Source organism: Notechis scutatus, chromosome 10 (genome assembly GCF_049901735.1).
Source record: "Notechis scutatus isolate UNSWTSFEM ecotype Mainland chromosome 10, rNotScu1.2, whole genome shotgun sequence".
NCBI classification, from domain to species: Eukaryota; Metazoa; Chordata; class Lepidosauria; order Squamata; family Elapidae; genus Notechis; species Notechis scutatus.
The window spans coordinates 6,101,672-6,120,275 of NC_142018.1; the positions used below are offsets into that span (position 1 = coordinate 6,101,672).

The window sequence follows — 18,604 nt, forward strand, 5'->3', positions numbered from 1 at the left end:
TAAGGTGCAATGACAATCCTGTGATAATTTTTATGCTATTGGGGTATCTTCACTTTGGATTGGTTCCAAATTCGCCATAACGGATCAGTGCTGGAGTGACATCTGAAATAGGCTGCATATTCTGACAATGAAAGCTGGCTGCTGTCTTAAGAGGTTTGCAAGATTGCAGGAATGCAAAATATGCATCCCAAGTAGTAATTTTGGAGACAAAAATGCTTTTGTGTTGCCCTCCACAGTCCTTCACGTGCAACTACAGGATCTGTCTTCACTCCTACAGACCTCGAAGTTCTCCAGATCAACCGTATATTTCAAGCTGAAATTGGGCTGGAAAAAATATTGAGTTGCCTTAAGCGCTATTACTGGGAAGCAGAATGGGGCAAACCTTCCTGTCAATGGGAAAGAGAGTTCTCTTAGAATTGCAGAATCATAGGGTTGGAAGGGATCTGGGAGGTCTTCTAGTCCAACCCCCCCGCCCAAGGCAGGAGCCCTTATACTGTTAGATCACGTGAATGAGACTCAGGACACCAGCATAGTAACCAGTTGTCTTTACTTCCTTCTAGGACTGAGCGCCGAAGAAACCGCGGCAGTCCTTTTACAGTCGGGCTGCTTGCGGCTGTGGCCAGTGACGGCTCTTCAAATTTCCTGCCGCCACGGACCGACCAATTGCAGGTAAGTATGTTAATACATAACATATACCATCCTGGACAAATGGTTTCCAATCTTTTCTTGGAAACCTCCAGGGACGGAGCACCCATCACTCCACAAGGCAAACTGTTTCGTTGATTCTTTGCTTCCACCATTAGGAAATTTCTCAATAGTTCTAGGTTGGAGTCTCTTTAAGGAGCTTCTCCCCGTGACTTCTTGCACTGCCCTCTGATGCTTTGGGGAATTGGTTGATCCCTCTTCTCTGTGATAGCCTTTCAGATACGGGAAGGTGGCTACCATGTCCCCACTCCTTCTTCTCTTCCTTAGGTAGGCACCCCTCGCTCCCTTAGCCAGTCATCGTACAATTTAGCTGCCAGTCCCCTAATTGCATTTGTTGCTCTTCTCTGCACAATTGGATGCAATATAAAGTGTTACTTGAACAACAAGCCTGTCCAGATCCTTTTGAATGTTGAATCTGTCCAAAGGGTTAGCAAATTCCCCCCCCCCACCCCCGCCGGGCCTGATGTCATCTGCAAATTTGAGGAACTTTCGTTCTATTGTCTCATCTAGATCATTGATGAAGATGGGCCCAAAACAGAACCTTGGGATGCCCCACTGCACGCTTCCCTCCAGGTAGGTTCCGTTGAGGTAGGACCTGCTGAGTGTGGTTGGTCGCCCAGCTGCGGATCCATCTGGCTGTGATGCTACCTAACCCACAGATTTCTATCTTACCAAGAAATACATTGCAGTCCATGTTGTCACATGCCTTACTGAGGTCTAAGTATATCACATCCACAGCATCTCCTCGATCCACTAGCTTAGGCGCTTTATGAAAGGAGGCAATACATGTTGTATGGTGTGATCTGTTTTTCACAAACCGATGCTGGCTTCTATGAATTGTCTTGTTCGTTTCTAATGCTCACAAACCTCCTTGGAGCTCCCTGATTTAAGCCCTTCCATGGAAATACCGTACTAGGAGCACCCTCCCAGCTGGCAGCGTAGGATCAATAATGGCCCAGAGCCTTTCAAAGCAGCACAGAATCTACCTGTCTTATACATGGCTTCGTGAGCTCGGGTAAGCTCACTGAAGCACATTTCATAAAGATGCGGTATTCGACGGCAGGCCAAAGGTTGGGGATCACTGTTATACGTGATTGGTATGTGTGTGTAGAGACAGCAGAGATCAACGTTGCTCTAACTTCACTACCGAATTTACCACCACCGCCCCTTGGTAACCCGGGGAAAATTCCAGCCAACACACCCACACCACAATTGGCAAACCCGTTAATTTTATAAGGGGGGGCAGTTTATTTAACTTAGCTAAATGATGGCATATTGATGAAGCCGCTGGCTCCTCTTTGAGCATATCTAGCCAGGGAGCCGTGGACGTCACTGTCCATTATTTGTTTATGATGTTGTCCCAACCAAGGACTCCTGCCAAATTTCTAGCCCACAGAATTGGGTGGTTATATTTTCATTCAGCAAAATTATAACTTTGTTCCATATTCCATATATCCTTATAGACTCCAGAAACAACATTTTTACTTAAACTGCCTGGAAAAAGGTTTTCCTGACAGTTAAGGACTCAACTAAGACCAAAAAGGATGCAAGTTTTAAGGATAATTTCCCATGCCTGCACATCTTTGTTTTAGGATAAAAGCTAGCCAAGAGAAAGAAAGGGCAACAGATGGGTGACACAAGCTAGCCTTGGTTTTTACCTTGATCCTAGTTCTGCTGTTATTGGTGAGGGGAGAAGTTAAACAACAATGGTTCCATTCCACATTTCTTGTCACATCTTAAAAGAGCAGTCTTTAGAGGTGGGTATTATCACACATGAGATGTTGGGTGAGTCTTGTTTCTACCACTTTTGAATGCACATGTCAAAATGGCTAAAGGCATATTCGGAAAAACAGCAGACCTTGACGTTCCACCACATCTTAGCCACCGCGCGGAAACATCTAAAGAATTTCAGAGGAAGAAGCACGCCCCAAACAGTGGAGAAACGATGCCTCTTCCTTCAGGGCTGTTCCAGTGACCTTTGTAGGACTGTACAGTAATAAATACGGTGAGGACTGTAATTTCTGGGGTGGCTTCAGATGTCAACAGAAACGGCAAGGAGAGGAAGTGGAAGTGATTCATGCTCCTAGGAGTCATTTGAATAGGATCAAGGCACCTTCTGAGACAGAGAGGAAATGCCTGCGACTCTTTTAGACCTGGGGCTCCGCGAGAGGAAGGCCAGCTTGTTTCTACTTCCTCTCTCCGAGTGGATTCTATGGATGGCACCTTCCCACGGGCTCTACTGTGACGAAATGGGTTCTGTTTTCAACATGACCTGAAAGATGACCTGGATTTTACTAGGAAACTGAGAGGTTGGTGGAGGAAAGGTCCCTGTGGCTCATTCACTGGACTTCTATGAATCCAGGTGCTAAGCTGGCTTCTATCCACCAGTACAAAGGAACGAGGCCTCTCAAGGCAGTTCAGTCCGTTGGCCGGATTAATTCTTCTCAGGCACCACAATCAAGCGATTGGTTTTTATATTTCATAAGGAGGACTGGGAATAATGGGAAATCCTGAACTTTGTTCAGCGGCTCCTTTTTAAAATATACCCTTTTCTAAAATTGTGCCACTTTACTTGAAGACCGAAAGTACCAAAGTTTAGTCCTATCCTGCTGGTAACAAGCAGTTTTCTAAACTGATCTCATTTGGCCAAATGCCTGCCTTCATTTGAATGAAATGCCCCGAATCTCTTTGGTGTAAAATGTAAGGTCCATGAGGATGGAGGTTCCAAGTACACAGAGGCTTCCATAAAGGGTTGGCCACCTTCAGCGCTGGTGACTGAAGGAGGGGAAGGGGGGGGGGTCAGCCGTCAATTGCACTTTTCCCAATTAACAAACTGTATTATGAGGCGAAGGTTTTGTGAGCTACAGGCCACTCTGTCACGGTGTTATGAAGCACATAAAATTTCCACGAGCATTTAAGAGCTTTAAGAACTACTTTAGTAAAAGGCAGGCACTTTTGTGGGTTAATACCAGTGGTCTGAAAAGAAGGAGAAGGTGGTGTGAGAGATTCCTTCATCTATCTGCTGTCTGTCTATTCAATTTCTATAACTGCCCATCTCAATGGGGAGAGAGAAAGAGAGAGAGAGAGAAAGAGAAAGAGAGAAAGAGAGAGAGAGAGAGAGAAAGAGAGAAAGAGAAAGAGAGAGAGAGAGAGAGAGAGAGAGAGAGAGAGAAGAGAGAGAAAGAGAGAGAGAGAGAGAAAGAGAGAGAGAAAGAGAGAGAGAGAAGAGAGAGAGAGAGAGAGAGAGAGAGAGAGAGAAAGAGAGAGAGAGAGAGAGAAGAGAGAGAAAGAGAGAAGAGAGAGAGAGAGAGAGAGAGAGAAAGAGAGAAAGAGAAAAAGAGAGAGAGAGAGAGAGAGCTCCTTTTCTTGACAGCCTCATAGAAATGCTCTGCTGCTCCTTTTCTCTGGAGTAGGCTCCCCACCCCCACTTCCTAGTGCAGGATTTCCTGCCCATTTAAATCTTAACGTGATCCGAATTTGCTGACCCTTTTCTGGATCTCTGTCTAGTTCAGCTACACGTTGTAGATACTGTGCAGAGACACAAAGCCTCTTGGAAGGGCTGTGAATGGTCCTGCAGGTGAGAAGGATGCTCAGGTGAAGATCCCTCACTGGCTCAGAGCTACAGCAGGACTGCCCCTCAAGGAGACCCCCCCCCCCACAGCCCTCCATTTCCATTTCGTTTTAAACACAGATTTTGCACCCTGGTTTGGAGGAAAATTGTTATTTATTTATTTAGCTGCCCAGCTCACAAAAATGACTCCGGCCTACCCTCGAATGGAAATGAAAGAGAGAACAGAAAAGCAGAGAAACCCAAGATTGCACAAGGGCAACCCTCACTTGACATTGCACCACCACCACCCTGGACCACGACGCCATGTTTATGACCCCACCCCTTTCTAGGTCCAAGTACCGAAAGCCCAGGCTTATACCCAAAACATTCTTTAGGGAGAGCCTCTGTCTTCTATTCCCCCAAAGTGGCAGCAGGCTTTTCTGCAATGTCTGTTAGGACAGGGGTCTCCAACCTTGGCAACTTTAAGACTTCTGGACTTCAACTCCCAGAGTTCCTCAGCCAGCAAAGCTGGCTGAGGAACTCTGGGAGTTGAAGTCCAGAAGTCTTAAAGTTGCCAAGGTTGGAGACTCCTGTGTTAGGACACTCACAGACTACACACCCTCCCAAACTCCCCACAGTTGCCATCAATAAACCTTTATTATGGTGACGGAGCAGCCCAATTGCAAGATTAAGGTAAAGAACCCCAGCCCTACCTAGGACAGACCTCTACCCACCGTTTCCCTTGGCACACACACACACACCCAGCAGCTCTGGCCACCTCCCCCCTGAGGTTGGGGGGACAATAAAGCCATGTTCTAAGGAAGGATTTGCCTCCGTATCTCTTACCTGGAACGATACCTGGATTTGCCAAGTGCTTTGCTGAGGGCAGCTGAAGTTGAGCGTCTCCTTTGAACGACGGGTTTCATTTTCTGTAGGAGAAAAGGGCAGGGCGGGTGAGTAAGCGGCTACATCAATGTTTCTCAACCTTGGCAACTTTAAGACATGTGGACTTAAACTCCCAGAATTCCCCAGCTGGCATGCGGAGCAGCACTAAAAGGAAAAGAATAGGATGGAGAGTAATTCCAAGAACGAAGGGATGGCCCCGTTCAAAGTCTTCATGCTTGGAATGCTGCACTGTTAAGAGAGAAGATCCAACTTCGGGGTCTCCTTGAGGTGCTAGCTGTCTATGTGCAGTGACTGCTGGGGAAGGTGTTCAAGCCAAAGAACCATCACTTGTAATGGACAATTGGTGGGAAAGCTACCCCAAAACAGGGGAAGAAAGAGTGGGTAGCACGTAAGGAAAGACTGAGGGAAGGAACTGGGCTAGATTGCATGAGGGTTGGCTTGGGGGGAACCAGATCTCGCTGTTCCTGGGTTAGGGTCCTTGAGAGGGTCCAGGGAGCAAGCCTGTGAAGAAGGCTAACTAGGTCTTCTTGGAACAGCAAAGCACCATTTCACTGGCCGGTCACAAACTGGCACCCGTCTTCCCCTCCTGGTACCCTCTGGCTGGACTTCGGCACCCGTGTCTGTAGGTGGCTCAGCTGATGTGGTGATGCTCACAACAGAAAGGGGGCATCCTAGTTTGACTGGCATCTTTCAAAACCAGAGGCAGAAAGAAATTTATGCAGAAAACCCTCATCCTCACCTAAAGTGGAAAGGCCACCCACAGGGAATCAGAAAACATAATCATGGGCAGAAGCATTTGGAATGGACCCAGACAGAATAACAGAACAACAGAGTTGGAAGGGACTTTGGAGGTCTTCTAGTCCAACCCCTGCTCTAGCAGGAAATCCTATACCATTTTGGAGAAATGTCTTTCCAATCTCTTCTCAAAATCCTCCAGTGTTGGAGCACCTACAATTTTGGAAAGCAAGCCGTTCCACGGGTGAATTGTTCTCACTTTCAGGAAATGTCTTCTTAGTTCTAGGTTCCTTCTCTTCTTGATTAGCTTCCATCCGTTGCGTCTTGTCCTGCACACGGTTGGCTCATATTTAAGGGATTTTCCACCAGGACTCTAAGGTCGCTCTCACAGTTACTGCTCTTGAGCCAAGTTTCACCTAATCTGTTCCTATACATTTGGTTTTCTTGCCTAAGTGTAAAACCTTACTTTTCTCTACATTTAATTTTATTTTGTTCGATTGGGCCCAGTGTCCATCTGGATCTTGAGCCCGTCTTCTGGAGTGTTGGCTATTCCCGCCAGCTTGGTGTCGTCTTAAAATTGGATGAGTTCCCTTTCCGTCCCCTCATCTAAATAATTGATGAAGATGTTGAAGAGCCCTGGGCCTAAAATAGAACCAACCTTGGGGTACGGTGCTGCTCACTTCCCTCCAGGCAGATGTGGTTCCACTGAGAACGGACACGTTGAGTGCGGTTGGCCAGAGACAGGGAATGAAGGCTCACATTGGGAAAAAGGGGGCAGGGAGTTGGGGACCCCGTTGCCACGAAGAGCCAGGCCAGAATCCAGCAGGGCTCCAGGATGGGCCAAGGAGAGCTACGATTTGAATTTAGGCTGCAGCGCTCAGAACCTGTGACCGTTTTGTCTGGTGTTAAGCAAGACCTTGGGTGTGAGGAAGCTCCGAAGGAATGAAGAGAATCTTTGGCTCCCGGACAAGGGATTCCATGTAAGCCTCTGGTGAGCAGCTGCACGTAGGAGGCTACGTGGCTCATGGCTCCCCACCATGAATTTAAGGCTCCTTCGCTCAGCTTGGCATAAAAATATCGGTTCTCGCCTGCAATTCCCATGTCACTTCTGCACCAATTTCAGTGGGGGTCATAAGCGGAAAGGAAAAGAGCAAATAGCTGTGCCAACATCTGCAGACCGGGATGGGTGTGTGTGTGTGTGTGTGTGTGTGTGTGTGTGTGTGTTGTATGGTGCGGGGGGAGGCCTGCTATGAAGTGTGGATGGCATCTGACCGCTCTTCTTTTTCTTTCTTACTTGACATTTCCACTCGCAGAGTCATTCTGGGTTGGCATCATTGATGCTTCCCCCCTCATTTACAAGTTCTCAGCTTTCCTTAATTGCTTTCTGGGAAACTTATTCCTCAACCACCACATCCAGTGATTTAATTAGTAGACCACACTGAAAAAAACTGCGTGTTTACATTCCCAGACAGAAGGATGCCCTTTTTTGTTAAGTTGCATCCTTTATTGCTGCATTGAGGGTACTTTAAAAAAAAAACCTTTCATTTTCTTTATTTTCAAATTGTGCTGTGGTAGTAAAACACATCCAACAAGCTGGGAAAAAAAACGCCCAGATTTTCTCCCCAGCTGTGCAACTTAGCAGATCATTTTATCTGTCTTGATATGTCAGCTGACTAAGCCGAGGGCAATTCCGTTCTCTGTCCCAAGTATTCCTGTTTCAGAACAGAAAAGCCCCGATGGCTCACATGGCCCTTCTTCTCACTTCAAGGTGGCAGGCATTTCTGTGCGGGGAAGTTGCCAAGAACTGACCGTCTTTGGCCCCAAAGCCCCTTTCCTGGCGAAAGCTTTCTGGCCAAGGAGCACCCAGCTTCCGCCTCATCTCGTCCCCAATTTCACATAAAAAGGCCAGAACCTTCTCCCCTTCCTGAAAACCCAGGAGAATACTGATTCATTTGTCTGCACAACACTCTGGCATTTAATCTTTCTTCATTTCTATCCCACTCCATTACTTGGGGGGTGGGGGCAGGAGCTGAGGAGGGGGGGCAGAATACCCAGGCATCCTTTCCAGCAGGGGCCAAGCAGATCCCTCCAGGAACACCCCCGCCACTGAGTGCCAGTCCCTGTGGCAAACAGAAGTGCCCGCCTGGCTGATATGCCTTAACAAGAATTTCTCTTGCAATTGTAGCCGCGGGAAGGTAGGTGGCAACGTCCAGAGCAGGGCATCAGCTAATCAGCATGGGACTCCGTCTCCAGTGGCATAGATGTAAACGGTGCTCAAAAATGCTTCGTGCACCTAAGCATAAGAAGGATTTAATAGGAAAGACACGGCAGATAAAGAGAAATGGTTAACTTATGGAGAGTTGTTAGAATAGGAACATAGAGAATGAAAGACAAAATAAAGAGAGCAGCTGGCTCGAAAGAATTTAAAATGCAGAATTTAGTTTTAAATGGTTTTCATATGCACGGTTAAGAGAAAGATTTAAGATAGATAATAGGAAACTTGGAATTAAGCAACAGACAACAGAATTTCATGTTCAGCTATATACAAATGATGAACATGTAATTGGTAAAATGTGTAACCTTTTATTGAAATTTGAAGCAAAGCAAACATCTGACTGAAGACTAATATGTGCTAAGAACTTTGGACACAATTCAAATGGAACAGAAGGAAAATATGTAGTTAAAAGGACTGAAATTTACATTATGTTAATTATTTTTATAAAATGATATATTATTGGTATAAGACTTCAGAAAAAATGTCTAAAATATATAAAGGTATTTCAGATTTAATACGGCCGCAAGAAGGGTCATTTTATCATGCTTGGTGGACTTGTGAAAAAGCCAGAATTTTTGATACAAAGAATTTTAAAGATCAACATCCAACTGAAACCAGAACTTTTCTTACTGGGATTAATGGACAGAAAAGAGCCTAGACGATTATTTTCATAAATAGTTATTACTGCAAGATCATTGTATGGCCAAAAATAGAACAGTGTTGAACTAGTCACAACGGAGGAAAGGTTGGTGAAAAAGATATAACTGTTCTAACAGTAAATTGTGATTATTGCTGCGAGACTATTATATGCACACAAAAAAAAGATTCTGGAAAGCTTCATGAAATACCCACAATGGAGGAAGGGTTAGTGAAGACGACAGCAATAGCAGAAATGGCAACATTATCTGGTATGATCAGCAAAAGCTCAACAATCGTTTCTAACTTTCTATAACTTTCCAGTTATTGGAAATCCTTTATGGACTTTTTGCTGAAAAAAGAGATAAAATGAATTTGTGATATATGAATTTGAAGATTAGAAAGGTAACTTATGGAAAAAAAGGAAAGAAGGCGAAATATAAATATATCTATCACCACTATTAAGAAGATCGTGAGTCACCCTTTAAATAACTTTTTCTTTTCTATTTCTATTTTCTTTTTTCACTATTTATTATTTTCCTTTCTTCTTTATTTATCATATTTGTATTGTGCTGTCCAGACTGTTTAGAGTTAATGGGATTTGGGATAGTTAGTTAGGAATTGAGAGCTGTCCCCCTAAATGTAGTTAAGGTATCCTGGGAAATGTAGTTTATGTCACGTAGCCACATCTGTAACCCTGATTGGTCACTGAATTGACCCTTGTGGGTTGGGGGAGGCTCCCTCACTCTTGCCTGAACGCAGCCTCGTGGTAGTAGCTCTACGCCCTGCCTCTATGATATGGGATGAAAGAGATAACCATCTTTTTACCTATAAAGACAGACATGCAAAGGATTGGACATTAAGAAGAATCTTGTCATAACTGTGAGTTAATGAGGATGCCTGATGAACCAATAAAAAAGACTTTGTATGGATGCTTTGTGGAGTTTATCTATCTGCTTTGTACAAGACAGAATAGGTATAGTTCCCCCATCCCATCAAAGTGGCTCTGGATGGAGCAATTTTTTTTAAATTTTTTATTTTCTCATGGTTTTTATGTTCTTAAAAAGTTCTTCAATGAATTTTTTTTAAAAAAAGGGACTCAGTCTCTCCTGTGGACAGATTGAAATGCACAACTAGAACTGCCCTACAATTGGAATTATTACACTTACTAATCAAATAGGGGACTATGCCTACTTAGAACTAATTAAGGAGAACCTGGAGCTAAGGAGAAATTTCCTGAGAGTGTGCACAATTAACCAGCAGAGCGACTTTCCCCCAGAAGTTGTGGAGGTTTTTAAGTAGAGATTGGACAGCCATTTGTCTGGAACCGGAGATGGTTCCCCTGCTTCAGCGGGTTGTGTGTGTGTGTGTGTGTGCCTAGAATCTGAATCCCAAGCTCTCTTCCAACTCTGTGATTCTGTTAAAAGTGGCCTCAGCTTAAAATCCTGTTGTTCTCTTATGTTGGTAACATCATTTTTAAATAGCAGATTATATGTCAGTGTTTGCAGCTGTGCTGTTTTAAAATCTGTGAGCAGTGAAGGCCAGAGAAACAGTACCCTAAAACAATCACGAAAAGCACTTTAAGGTGGTACATGATCACTCGATGAAGAGCAATGAAGAAGAAAATCATCCCATGGAACCTCGCAAGAAAAACTCTGGTCATCGCTGAGGGTGGATGGCCAACTAGGATGCCCTCAGAGCAGAAGAGCCAGGATGGTGGCCCCATGGAAGCAGCTATTGTGGAACAGTCTTCTGGGAATGAAGAAGTAGATCCGGTCCATATTCTGAATGTGACCGACTGGACAGGATAGGTGCATAAAATGTTAGATCTGGTGTAGCTTTCTTGAGTTGAGTTGACCTTGACTTGACATCTTACACACTTTGATACAATAATGTCAAACTTTTCCGTTCATCCAATAGCTTTAGCAGCTGTTGGCCTGCACTGCAGAAGGTCTTCGCAATGACTTTGCTTGAGTATGATCACTTACAAGCCCAAGTAGATGCTTCTTAGTTTCATCTAGGCATGGCCTGGAGCCTGTGTTGGAGACACAACTTCTGACCCCCAATGAGGTTTGTGGTCCTGTGCAGACCTTCTTGCCACTGGGGCTAAGTCACTTCTGTTAGTAGCTCCTCTGACTTCTTACTACTTAGGAAAACACTGCATAGCTTGAGCAAGGAACAGCTCACTGCTGGGAACAGAGGAGCAAGGAGACTGAAGCACTGTCCAAGGAAGATCTGATATATTTATTTGTGGAAAGGAGGATATGTTTTATTTCCTAACTTTTAGAGTTGAGCCTGGCCTAGAGATGGATCAGGCATGGATGGTGGGGTCAGAAACTGACCTGCTGTGCCCCTTACCCAAGCAGCTCTCCCTACAAGCATGTGTATGTGTGCCTGAGGTCCTTTCTGTACAGAAGCTAACGTGCATGAACATTAATGTGTATATGCAGGCTTTCTATCGCTGACCCACATCCTAATTTTTTCTAAATTCAAAGAGCCACGCTGGAATCAGTGGGACAAGTTACCACAAACTGGAGCTCCACTGCAGTGATTCCAGTCAGCCTGGCTTGATTTGGATCCAAACCGTTGGCCCTCTAAAACTCGAAGGCTCTCAGGTCTGCCATTGCATCACTTCAGCCCTGTTTCGCTTCAATGGCATCCTGCCATAAAAGGGGATCTAGGGACTGGGGGGGGGGGCGTGGATGACAGGATGAGAAGAACCAGAGGTGCTAGACTGGAACAGGGCTTGAGAGATCCAAGGACACAAGCCTGGGAACGGAATGCGGAACATCCGTCCAAAGAGGCACCAAAAGGTGGAACTGTTACCAAACGAACCTTACTGGACGTCATGAGGATGACCAAGGCGGGAGGGCTTGGGAGGAAGGAAATGTACTGGGACTAAGTGGGAAATCCTCAGGTCTGTAAGCCCTTGGCGGCTTCAGTTAAGGACACCTTTCACTCCAAACAGAGTGGTGGGTCTTGCTTTCCTGAACCCTCAAGCTGGGAGAGGTCTGACAAAGGCTGGGTGTGGAGAAGGGGCAACGTGCATGTTCCCTACCATCACCATAAAGAAACCCGTGAACCACCAACTCTGGGGAAGCTCCACGCCCCGTCTGCTGCCCTGCGTTGGTTTGCAGGAAGTCTATTTTGCTCGTTAGTTGGAAACTGGCTTCTGTTCTTCCCATGAATTACTGAGAAATGTTGCAGGTCACAGGGAGAGATCAGAAGGAAGGGCTTCTGCATTTAGTTCTAGGTCTTAATTTGATGGTTTGGGAGACAGCTTAATCCATTTCACACTAATTGAGAAGCTGCCCAGCTTGACTGGTAGGACACACCTGAATTCACATCACTAAAGTCTCCTGCCTCCCACTGAAGATCCATGCAAATCAGAATGCAATTTTACCAAACATTGTCTCTCTCGATGTGTTTTTAACAAATTAGACAAGATATGCAATCACAAGGCCCAGGGTGGCAAGAATGGAGCCTGCCAAAGATCTGACAAAGAGGTCCAACATGTTTTGGTATGCAAATAAGTCCAGAGTTTTAAAATTTAATTATTCTTGAGGAATTTAATAATGGTTTAAATGAGCAAAAGACATGGAAAGTGCAAACATGTTAACAGAAACTCCGTTGGCTAATGGATGTGGAGCAAGACAGCAAAAGATGTGAAACTCCAGCATTTACCAATCATCCTTAATCCCATTGACTCAATCAAAATTGTCTAAGGTTCCTCTCAATTATGGGTTTGATAGACTGATATCGTGGCAGGGGAAGGAGACTGCAAAATCTCCCGTCAGAAGCGGCATTTGCCGGTTCTCCGAACTACTCAAATTTCCGCTACTGGTTCTCCAGAACTGGTCAGAACCTGCTGAATGCCACCTCTGCCCATGTCCATCTGGCTCCTTCCATCACCAGCAAAGCTCCAAGAAAGGTAAAGTCTGAAGTGATCTATTTTGGAAGCAACCCACTTTGGGAGTAACCCGTTCTTCCAAATGTTTCCAAATGAACTGGATCAAATGTGACTTTCTCACCCAATCCAAACAATGTTTGAAAGCGTTAGAATCCAGTGCTCGTTGCGGGATCAATTCCCGCTTGTTTTCCAGCCCCGAGAAATTTGCTTTAGAAGCTTTAGAAGAGAAGAGAGCTGATTAGAGCAAGCTCCAAAGGCCCATACGCTGAGAAACATGCAGATCAAACATTCCTGCAATGTGCCAGGACTTTGGTTATCAGCATGCTTTATTTTCAGCACTACTTTCGTGGTAGGACTGAGCTGTAAATGATGTCTCATGGGTACAATTGGAGAGGAAGGCTCACCTTCCATCTTTGCCTATTTGGGGCTTGTTGTTGGCAGCGGATGGTCTGCCGTGGTAAAGGCTGTAAATTAGCACCCTGAATTCTAGTGTAGGACATTGCTTAGAAATATTTGCTGTCCACCTGGGCGATGTTCACCAGTGAACAATGTCCTGGGTTTGGGGGCTGGCGACAGGAAGGAACCCTGCAGGGCAGGCCGGATGAGGTGTCTCCATCGGTCAGTCCCCTCGTTTCATAATTGCCACGGCCGAATCAGGAGTGGAACCGCTGCTTTGCAGGATGGTTCACATTCCCAGATCTTCTCACAAGGGTGGGAGTGGGGTGGGAGTGGGGGCTTGCAGTCCTCTTGCTGTGTCCTGTTGCCTGGGTGACAAATCCACGTTTACTCAAACACACTCAGAAAGTGCTTGAAAACTTGCAACGCTGCCCTGCGTCTGTGCATGAGTCATCCCAAAGCTGCCAGTTTTTTTCCGCGCTGTGTTTCTTGGCATAGCGAAACCTGAGAGCCCGAGAGCCGCGTTTCAAAGCCATGTATGGCCTGACACTATCAGCCTGGCTCAGCCAAGGGGGCCAGGATTCCTGCTTGGCCACGAGCTTGGCAGAGGCTGCGGTGTTATTACTATCCAGACCACGAACTGAAGACAGAGCACAAAACACCCCGGATCACCTGCCCTTCTCTGCACCAGGGAGGGTTTATGTCTGGCACGATGGAATAAAAACAGACTTCGTCAAGTGCAAACCTGCTTTGTGTTACTTTCTCCCTGAGCTTTCCCAGAATTAGGATTCAGGGATTCTAACTGAGATTAGGGTCATGCTTTGTATATACCGAAGCCTCTTCCAGTCTCGGGCTCTACGGGCACTCATTAGCACCTTGGGAGCAAGGCGCAGGAGTGGGGAGTAGGAGGTCCAAAATTTCATCACTGTGTCAAGGACCCCATCCATACCCTCAAGGGAGGGACTCTGGGCTTGTGGAGGAGAATCCCCAAAGCTGAAGGATGCCTGGACTGGTATGGCAAGGTGGCATTCCTAACCATGGTCAATCATGCCGTCGGCTCTGCCCAGGGAATGCTGGCAGTGAGGTGGCCATTCAGAGGATCAGCCCTGTGAGAACCATTGTGGCATCCCAAGGCATGCTTTGGATGCTGAGGCTGATGTGATAGCAAGTGTGCTAGACTTTAAGACGCCACAAGGTTATGTTCTTTTGGCTACTGTAGAGGAAGACATCCATGTTTGAAAAGCTATGGTTTCTCTACAGCTTGTCTGCAGGCAGTGATCACACGTGATCATTCAAAAGACAGCCCAAAGGGGATTCACTTGTGGGAGCCACCTCCAGATGATGGGACAGGTTAGGATCTGGGATACGGTCACCCATTCCAGCTTACTAGATCATTGGCTGCTCCTGGGCCAGGAAAAAGGGAGAAGATGCAAGTGCCCCAAGGGTTAACCCTGGCTCGCTGCTCTTGAAAATATGGAAGAGCACCCAGCCAAGGATTGGTTCTTGCATGCAGACCAAGCCTTTTTCTTTCCCCCCCAAAGGGTCGTATCCACATCACTGATTCACTTGGGGGATCCTTTGCAGGATCTCTACTAGCAGAGTGATCTTCTTTGTGCTTAAAGGATTGATTTGATATCTGGCCCACTCAGTCACAAATTGTGCTCTGCATGTTTTTCTTCTAGTCTATTCAATGAAATAATTTATTTGCTTTTGAAATTTCCATCAAAACAGAGGAGAATGTTGGTGAAATGTTTGGAAGTGGACTGGAGTATTCTTGGACTTATTTAGTGATGAGATAAGCTCTCTCTCTCTCTCTCTCTCTCTCTCTCTCTCTCTCTCTCTCTCTCAGAGAGAGGGAGGGAGGGAGAGAGAGAATATGTTTCTCTAGCTTTCTACATTTCTGCTGAATTCCAAGGGAATATATTGTGATGAAATTCCTCCTGTGGTCCTTTATCAGATTGGGAAGTGAGAGAAACCAGAGATATTTCAAAACGACCTAAAAGGTGTGACCCAATGCAGCTGCACCTCCTCCATCCCTGCAACTAAGGGAACCTTAAAATCACCAGCCAAAGACACTGGATGAGGTTCTTAGGTGGCCCAAGAACAACTGAGCACTCTGGAGGCGGCTTTGTTATTAATTTAAAAACTCTCCAAGGATCCTTTTCTCATAACTTCTCAAAAGAGATCCTGACTGCAAACACAGGGAACTAAAATAACCTAAAGTCAACTGTAAAACAATGAATGAAACTAAAAAAAAAAAAGCTGACAGGAGATGATATTTAGTCAACATGCTTCCTGTTGGTGTTTTAACCTCTGGTTTTTGCACAGCTTTTAATGAGGCAGCACCTTCTCATGTTGCTTGTGCATTAGAAGTCACTGGAATTATTTTAAAAAGTCTTACACAAAAATCAACACTTGGCAGTTTTGGAAATTATCTTGGGAAGGCCATACTGGGCAGCAATATATAAATATTTTTCTTAATTGTCCTATTAAGGATTATCCTATTGGGAATTATCTGTTTCCTCTGTTTTTGTTGTTTTGGAAACAGAAAAACATTTAAAAACCATTGGAAAATTATATTCCTAATTATGTTTTCCCTTACTGTTTATCTCCAGGCTGATTTCATGCAAGAGGATACTGATATTAGAAATCCCACCACCACAAAAACCGGGGCCCTTCCAGGGTTCCTCAGATTCCTTTCTCTGGTCCAAGTGAAAACGCCATCTTTATGTATTTATGAATTTTCCATGGAGCATTTGGACCTTTATGTATTTTCCATGGACTATTAGATATGTTAAATGAACTTAACAGAAAGGAGAACTGAGGATGTAGCATCTTGTGGTAGAAATCCAGTTTCAAATGAAAAAAAAATGAGTAGAAATGTTTATCAGAGCTACCCTCTTCACCTTCCTAGCATTATTCTCCCAGATTCAGGGTCCACTCTTCGGATCGGAAGCATATTCTTGCATGATCAATGCAGCCTCTGAGTCCAACTGGGCAATTTTCATGCTTGCATTGTTGGGGCCACCTTTGCTTCGGCCTCCCATGTGGGCACTTGCCTTCTGTGTAAAGTAAAAGAGGATGTGGGCAAGGGTGGGGGGCACTGCTCGTAGGACGGGGATGGCCACTGTCCTCCCACACTTTCTCAGGTCTCAGGTCTGCAGTGTCCATTCGCTTGTTGGCAAGGTGAAGAAGAGAAACACCCAACGACCAACAAAGCAGGTGCAGGCTACACTATAGGCTGGCAAACATTTGTGATTTGAATTCGCTGGATATTTTTATGTTTGTTTTTCTGATGCTACAACAATTTCAAAAATATCTGAAAATATATAGGATCTGAAAGTACTAAATGATGTCTGAAGGACATTCTGTGTTGGAAAAAGCTTTCTTGTTTCCTTCCAAGCAAAGGCAGGTTTTCAGGTTATTTTAAATGTTCTCAAAAAAGAGATCAGGAATTTGTCTGCCAACAACTGAGCCATTTGTTACTTGATTTAATTTGTTTTTGTTTTCCTGTTTCCAAGGTTTGGTTATGTTAGTCAATGACAATGAAAACTAATAGGCAAAAAAGAATCTTAATTATAATGTAAGATTTTGTGGATTGTGGTTTATCAAACACAGTAAGTGCAGAGCTGGTACTTTGCTGACTCTCTGACCCCTCCACCCATTAAGAAGATACAAGGACACCCATCTCGCATCTAAAAGACCAAGTTGTGGTCCATGATAGTCCAGGCCATCCGTATCTGAGGCTTTAAATGATCTCTCACAGGTAGCACCCATCTTATTCCTTTGCTTAGGATACCAACGTTATCCTTAGAATTTCTGAAAGGAGAAAAACTGACCTTCAGATACAGACCCGAAGAAGTGGATTTCATGACAGCTGAAGAAAAAGGAAGCAAGGGTGCAAGGAGGCCAACAAAGAGAGGAAGGGCTCAGTCAACCACAGGCCACTGAAGACCTCACCGCAAGTGCTGAGACCTTCCTTCTCTCATGCCAGAGAGGAGCTGAGAGCATGGCTTGCCCGGGGGGGGGGGGGGTGCGGGTGGGTGGGTGGGTGGGGGGCTGAATTGATGAGGGACCTTTCCAGCAGCCAAACTTTGCCCTGGGGGAGGGGGGAGATGTTTCCTTGCAACAGAGCAGCCAGGGCACTAGCACTGTTCACCTCTGGCTCCAAATGGTGACCCTTGGGCTTCTGGTGCAAAACAAGATGGAGCCCGTAACCTTGGTGCTGCCTTTCTATCCAGAATAAGATACTGATTCCAGATCATGTAAGATCATGGCATTCTTGTTTTTTAATAAAATGATGCAAAAGAGACTGTGACAGATTTCCAAACCATCCAAAAAGTACAAAACAAAAATGTCTGACAAACCTTCTTCCAGAACCAGCAGGTATGCAATCAAAGGCTTTGTCTGCAAAGACTGGGTGGCACACCATGCAAATATGAATTATTGTTGTTTTAGGTTAGTTTTTGTGCCTGGATACCAGAGATACCAAACCAACTGAACAAGGAAAGATTTAACCTGGAAATAAGGAGACATTTTCTGACAGCGAGAAAAAATCAACCAATGGAACAGAAGTTGCCCTCGGAAGTTGTGGGAGCTTTATCACTTGAGACTTTCAAGAAGAGATTGGACTGCCATTTGTCAGAAATGGTGTAGGGTCTCCTGCTTGGGCGGGGGATTGGGCTAGATGACCTACAAGGTCCCTTCCAACTCTGATTATCTGTTAATCTGTTAATCTGAGGGGGTATTCAGAAGGTTCTGACCAGTTCTGGAGAAATTTTGAGTAGTTCAGAGAACCAGCAAATCCCACCTCTGACTGGAGATTTTACAGTCTCCTTCCCCTGCCACGCCCACCAAGCCATGCCTACAGAACCGGTAGTAAAAAAAATTGAATCCCACCACTGCTGGATACCGTATCTATTTCACTTTTTTTTCCAGAAAAGACTTCAAAGTCAGTTAATATCAGACTAAACACTATAAAATTAAATTACGGGAGTGGTCTTCTGATCAAGGGGGCATTTTTCAGCCTTAGCCTCGTTCTGGGTCAGGATGGGATTCCTTGTTTTCCATGTCCCTGCCAACACACTCTCCACCCAGATGGTGGACCTCCCTGCCCAAGAGAATTGGGCCCAAAGAGCAGGCAAGGAGAGCAAGTGCCCTCCTTCCGTCCCCCTCTGCCCCCCCCCCATTATTTTCCCTCCTCCTTTGCAGCATCCATTTCATTGAAACTGGGCTGTGAAGCTTCAAGGAACACACGAGAGGAAGTCCTGGATCCACAGCCATTTGTTTAATGCAGGGGTGTCAAACTCAATCCGACCATGGACCCGCCCTAGAAACAGCCAATGACCGGCCCACGTTACCTCTGCCAGCAGAAACAGAACTCGGGGTGCTCCATTTCCACTGGCAGAGGGATGCAGGAGGCCATTACGGCTGAAAACAGAGCTTGACACCGAGCTGGTCATGCCCTCTGGCCATGCCCACTCCAGCCACG

The 18,604-nt window shown here is 45.4% G+C and overlaps 1 protein-coding gene across 2 annotated transcripts in view; it reads right to left on the minus strand.

Moving 5' to 3' along the window:
- The window catches only part of LOC113427939 (uncharacterized), a 58,708-nt gene that overhangs the window by 21,905 nt on the left and 18,199 nt on the right, over positions 1–18,604 (minus strand). For both annotated transcript variants that reach the window (XM_087972020.1, XM_087972021.1), the window contains exon 2: positions 5,102–5,184. In XM_087972020.1, coding sequence (XP_087828146.1) covers positions 5,102–5,181 — 80 coding nt within the window. In that variant the 5' untranslated portion in view covers positions 5,182–5,184. The remainder of the gene's footprint in view (positions 1–5,101; positions 5,185–18,604) is intronic.